Here is a 6,000-nt window from a genome sequence, read left to right as displayed (position 1 = left end):
TGACTTATGATGAACTATAAATCTAAAATTTAACAGTTTCAATAACTCAAATGGAAGAAAAAATCCAACCAACCAAACACCAGCAAAATAAATAGGTAACTATCTAATAAATACATGTAAAGCTATGCCCACATACATTGGAGTCTATAGAAGATAAAAACTAGTGAATTTATTATTGTATAAAAGATGAAAAAGGCTTCTGGCTAAGAAGACAGATGCAGACTCATTTCCTAAATGCTTCCTTCTGTCTTTGGCATATGTGTCTATGAGAAGACACATCTTTAGGTATTTATTTTCATGATTTTTCTACCCCATGCTTAAGATCCCATCAGTGTGCTTTACTGATATTTTTATTTTCCCACACAGGAAAGTTATGACTGTGTTATAGGTGGGTTTTACGCTTCATAAGCTGTTTACATTGTTTTTCAAGAAATTATTTACACAGATATTAGACTTTATCACTGTATAAAAATGTACAGTGGTTTTATTGACATGTACATTCCAATATGTTTACAGCTGCAAGATAATGAGGCACACTCAGTATTGCACTTCATTAAAATTTCAGGCTCAAACTTAACCTAGAAGTTTAAATGAAACTGCTTTTGTAATTTAGTTCATTCTTATACAGGACAAACATTGATAGCTTTATATACAGTGTGATACTTATTACATTTATAGGCCTTACTAACACAATTTTTTTTTAAATAACAGTCTAGGAAATAAACCAGAATATTCCTCTTTTTATCCCCACCCGTGATGCAATTGTACAGGATTACAAAAAGGCAGTATACAATAAACAGTGATTATTTTTCTTTTTTTGCTCGAAAGCCAGCATCATTCTTAGTTCATGAGTATGGTGATCCTTTTATATCAATTATCTATAAATGTCCAATGCTTCACAGGCCAATGACGGTAATGGCCACATGCAAACACCTCACAAGTTTGATATCTTGGTTGAAAAGAAGATAAACCAAAATAACAGGGAAGGTTCCGTAGCAAGAATTATGTACACTGTATTTGGCATCATTCTTGCACTGTCAATGGTTCATTTTCACGGATGTAAAATGGTCCCGTTCTTATCCTGAGCAGAGCGTAAACTTCACTGCGTCTTCCCAGTGGATGAAGGCAACTATTCTCTCTGTAGACAAAGAATCTGAATGTTCTAAAAAGTGTGAGCATTTCTGCACACTCCACACCCCAGAGCAAACTCTTCCCCAGTGGGTGGATGAACAACGTGGAGGGGACATTCAGTTCCTTCTAGCTGTTTGCCTTTGGGACCTGTATACATTTTGAAGGAGGTAAAGGAATGTAATTTTAAAACACACCCACATAAATGTCATATGAGTAAAAATCAAGTTATTAAAAGAAATAACATGACTATGGATAAACTAATAATAATTTTTTCTTACCACAAATATGTTCACCATGAAAACGGCAGCATGAGAGATCATGTATCTATATGAGATAATAGTAAGTGAAATGGCCCCTGACCCAGAACATCCTACCCAGAGGACCACTGAGCTACAATTCTGCGTGGGAAAACAGGACATTTTTGTGGGGGAAGTTTGTTTTACAAGTGCAATCAAACTTAAATATAAATAAACCATATTCACATCTACATTCACTGAAGAAAAATTTGTACACTGGCAAAATGGGAAGACTGGTAGTGAGTGTCATTTGTTAAAAATGTCTGAAGAGAGATTAGTAGCGAACATTACAATAACAGACTGTAGTAATCTGGAAAGAAACACTGTGGGAAAGACACCAACTTGAAATCAGGTAGGCTTATACTAATGTAAAAACAAAACCTGATCTTAGTCTATTAAAAAATTTAAAATGTATTATAGATAAATAGTATGGTATGAGTATGTGATTAATGTTAGCCAGTATTACCATTACCGAACAATGACAGATTGATCTTGTAAGAAGAGAGCAAGGCATGGGTGTAGGTATGTGAAGACAGCTAATCTCAGAGGAAAAACCAGTTGCCGGCTTGGGCAATGGTCTGAGATGACAGTGACCAGAGCAGTTACACGACTTTGAACAAATACAGGCACAGGTCCAGGATGGGTCAACAAGGGAGGGCACCAGATGCTGGATAATGAGTTGATTCTGTTTGTCATAGATCATAAACTGGAGCAGACCTCCTGTCTCAAACAACACTGTAGATCTAGTGAAGGAAATGATACCATCTGTGGTGGCTTCTGCTTACTGCACTGATTGGGTTTCCACAAGATAAGGGGCCATTTACTTCATAATCATTTACTGCCCAAGTGTGTGAATAGTATTGCCAGGTACTTGGGTTTGAGAGAAGAACAGTACATGACCTGTATTTTCAAGGAGCTCAAACATTACCTGACACTATGGTGAGAAATAGTAAGAGTAAAAGTAAAAACAAATGAAGTAAAACATCTGGAAGCACTCTAGTGTTTACCATGGCACTATCCTTTTAATTTTTTCATCACAGCAATCCAACCCTATTACCACCATTTTTTGTATAAAGAGACTGAGGTGCAATTAACTTAATTATCCTTATTCCTAGATCTCTGTCACTCATTAGATGGACACAGCAATATTTTACTTACATGGTGGTATGAACATTAAATATCCTGGCACCAAGGTAATAAAATCTTTAGGCATGGACATATGGGAATTATATTATAGCCTGAATATTCTGATGGCCCACAAATTTGTGATGGCATTAGGAGGTGGGCTCTTGGGACGTGGCTGAGTCAAGAGGGTGGAGCACATAATAGGAATGGAATCATTATAAGTGAATTGACCTGGGAGGCCTTCTGTCCTATGAAGAGCACAGCAAGAAGGTACTGACTAGAAACAAGAGAGTGGGCCCCCTAGACACTAAGCAGCTTGCCAGAATCTTGAAGTCAGACTTGCCCAACTCCAGAATGGTGACAGATACACTTGTTAGTAAACTTGTGAATTCATGACATTGGGTAGAGACTCTAAAAAGACTGCGACAGTCTACTTCAGCTCCTCATCTCTACTCCTGTCCTCATCCACATATTAGATGGGACCATGAATAGAGTTGAGGGTGGTACAGAATTGCTCCTCCATCCTTTTAAGCACACTGCATATGGCTATCTTCTCTACTGGTATGGCTGTACACTCTAACTTCTAGTCATTTCAGTTCTCTGAATAGCTGACAAATGGGAAGGTGTGAGGCTGGGTGAGCAAACTTTAGGATACGTGTTGATACTTAAGATAGCTTAGGCCAGTTCACTAATTTCTTTAGGATCAACTTTCAATTTGTGAACGTGGAGATAATACTCTCCACTTTGGAGGTTTGAAAAAAATTAAATAAGAAAATAAATATGAAAACGCCCAGGGGATGAATATTAATTAGTTCCTTCCTCTTTCCTTCTCCACTCTTGGGCTGCCTCACTCCTGTGACTCACAACTGGGTAAAGGACAAAGTCCCTCTGTAGTATGACTTGGTCATCTGCACACACATGGAAGCCCTGCCCTGCCCTCTCATCTCAGCTACTACCCCACCACTATGTCCTTTGGAATACTTCTTTGCAAACATCACTCTTGGCATTTTTGTTTTAAGGAAATACCATTTCCATCATTAGTAAAATTTGGATTTTCCCAGATGATTATGCTTGCCTTCAAATTTTCTCAACTCAAACTGGTTGTTGCCTAGGCTTCTCCCATGACCTAAGGCCAGGAAGCATAAAGGACTTTCTCCTGACTTTTGTTTATTTCCAGACTTTGACTACAACTTCTACTGAATACTCCACTTTCCTTCAGAACTAAGATACTCTGATACTCCCTGCTCTTCACTCCATTTGCTGATGTTAGCTCAACTGTCTTCCTCATTATCAGGCTCTCATCTTCATTTACTGACAGTCATCCTAAATACTCTGGTCTCTCATATCATTTTCAATTTACTTCTTTCCAAGTCTGCTATCAATTAGAGGGGATTTTTATGGGGATCAGTAAAACAATTTTTATTTGACACAAACAAATGGCAATATATTTAATATGACTTAAAAGTCAAAATGTTAAAGGGTTTTTTTTAAATTATAATCACCTATTTACTTTTCCATCTCTACAATTTTACCCCAGTTCTCCTCAGTAGTTAATCAATTCAAGTTTTCTTGTTTCTTGTCTATTTTGCAATATTTACTCATGCACATATAAATGAGTCTATATCCCACTTTTCCCTTTCTTCCCAAAGGCAGCACAGTGCAAACACTGATCTGTGCTTTGCTTTTCTCACCTATGCTATGTCTTAGATCTATACAGATCAGCACAAAGAGGCTCATCCTTTGCCTCCTCCTCCTATTTTTAAATCCTATTTTTAAATAGTAACTGGCAGTGTTTGGTATCAGCCAACTCCCTTGTTGGACCCTACTGTTATTTACCAACTTTTACTATTACATGAACTGTTGTAATGAGCCCTGGAATTTGCCTGTTTGTTCTCCCCTACAGTATATCCCATAGTTGGGACTGCAGGGTGGTGAGTATGAGAGGTGAAGCCACTGCACTGATTTCTAGGGGACCTACCATTTGTACAAGCCAAAGGTGGGAGGTGTGCTTTCAAGCTGGAACAAAACTATATATTGTCACTGTGTATTGTATCTATACTAACTACAGACACAGCTCACATAAAATTCTCCTCTCCTTCTTATTTACCTCTCTCTACTCCCTAACTCTCAAGCCTGGTATTCTCTTCCCTATGACCATGAGGTTTCTGACATCTTACAATTTTTTTTTTTTTAAGATTCTTGGGTTTTGTGTTCTTTTTTCCTTAGCCTGATCTCCATGGACAGCCATTTCTTCTGTATTCTTGGTGGACTCTAATTTTCCTAGCTTTCTGGTACTTACTGTGCTGCCACTTTCCAAGTAGTCTACATCGTCTGTCTACCTTATGGAAAACTCCTCAAGGAAACAAATAAACAAAAAGCCCAAAACACCGTCCCTGCCTCCCCCCCCAAGGGGAGGGCGCAAAAAAAAAAAACAACCCCTAAAACATCACAAACTGGGCCTGGTGGCCAGGCCTGTAATCCCAACCTGTCAGGAGGCTAGGGCACGGAGACTGCAGATTTGGGGCCTCTGCTTGGGCTACAGTGAGTTTAGGCTAGCTTGGGAAACCTACTGAGACCTTGTTCCCAAATAAAAACTACAAAGACTGTATTCGATGGTATTTGCTAGTATATGAAAGGCATCACAGTTAATCCCCTCCACCCCCAAAATCAATTAAAACAATCCTTTCACGTGGTTCTGCCATGAATTTAAGACATTGAACTTCACACAGCTTGTTTTTCCTTCTCTGGCAGCAGACTTTTCTAATTCCCAGTAGATATTGCTCTTGTTCCTCAGGAGATGGTTCATCCTTCACATGACCTCAGCATTTTATCACATTCAGAAAGCTACCATTAGAAAGTTTAAATCCCAATACTCTATAGATCATGAGTGTGAGCTAAAAATATTGAAAACATACCCGCAGGACAGTGTGGGAGTTCTTCCTTAGGAATGCTAGTCATTCTTTGAAAATCATCATGACAAGCATTACAGAAGTGTGTTGTTCCAAAACAGAAGAAGACAGCCACTGAACAGCAGTAGCGACACTTGTATTCCAAAAAGTCTGTTCCATGTTTGGGACACATCTACAACAAAAGATGAGAGAAACACAAGATTATAGTGAGGTATTTCAACTATACTTACAATAGCTGAATACATGTATAGTAGACTTAATAAGTGCATAGCTTATTAATCAATATTTTGAGAGCATATGTAGCTCTGAAAGCTGATTGAAAAAACAATGGTATAGGCTAAAAAAATTAATGAGTAAACGTGTGGCCCAAAAGATCTGACCAAAGCCTCAAGTTCAAGTTTAATCTCCCACACAGTCTATCTGACTAATGAGCAAACTTATTTCCTCATGAATGTTTTATTCACCTAGCAAGTTGCACAATAATATTTTACTATCTACCAATCTCATAGGTATACTATGAAAGTTTCATTAAAGATGGG

General features: G+C 38.1%; 1 protein-coding gene across 15 annotated transcripts in view; it reads right to left on the bottom strand.

Moving 5' to 3' along the window:
• Positions 1–448: 448 nt before the first annotated feature.
• The window catches only part of Mycbp2 (MYC binding protein 2), a 249,377-nt gene continuing 243,825 nt past the window's right edge, over positions 449–6,000 (bottom strand). For all 15 annotated transcript variants that reach the window (XM_028864803.2, XM_028864805.2, XM_028864804.2 and 12 more), the window contains 2 exons: positions 5,468–5,633; positions 449–1,278 (listed from right to left, as the gene is read on the bottom strand). In XM_028864803.2, coding sequence (XP_028720636.1) covers positions 1,163–1,278; positions 5,468–5,633 — 282 coding nt within the window. In that variant the 3' untranslated portion in view covers positions 449–1,162. The remainder of the gene's footprint in view (positions 1,279–5,467; positions 5,634–6,000) is intronic.

Source organism: Peromyscus leucopus, chromosome 9 (assembly GCF_004664715.2).
Source record: "Peromyscus leucopus breed LL Stock chromosome 9, UCI_PerLeu_2.1, whole genome shotgun sequence".
In the NCBI taxonomy this organism is placed as follows: domain Eukaryota; kingdom Metazoa; phylum Chordata; class Mammalia; order Rodentia; family Cricetidae; genus Peromyscus; species Peromyscus leucopus.
Note: the sequence above shows the minus strand (reverse complement) of the source record. Positions and strands in the feature narration are given on the sequence as shown.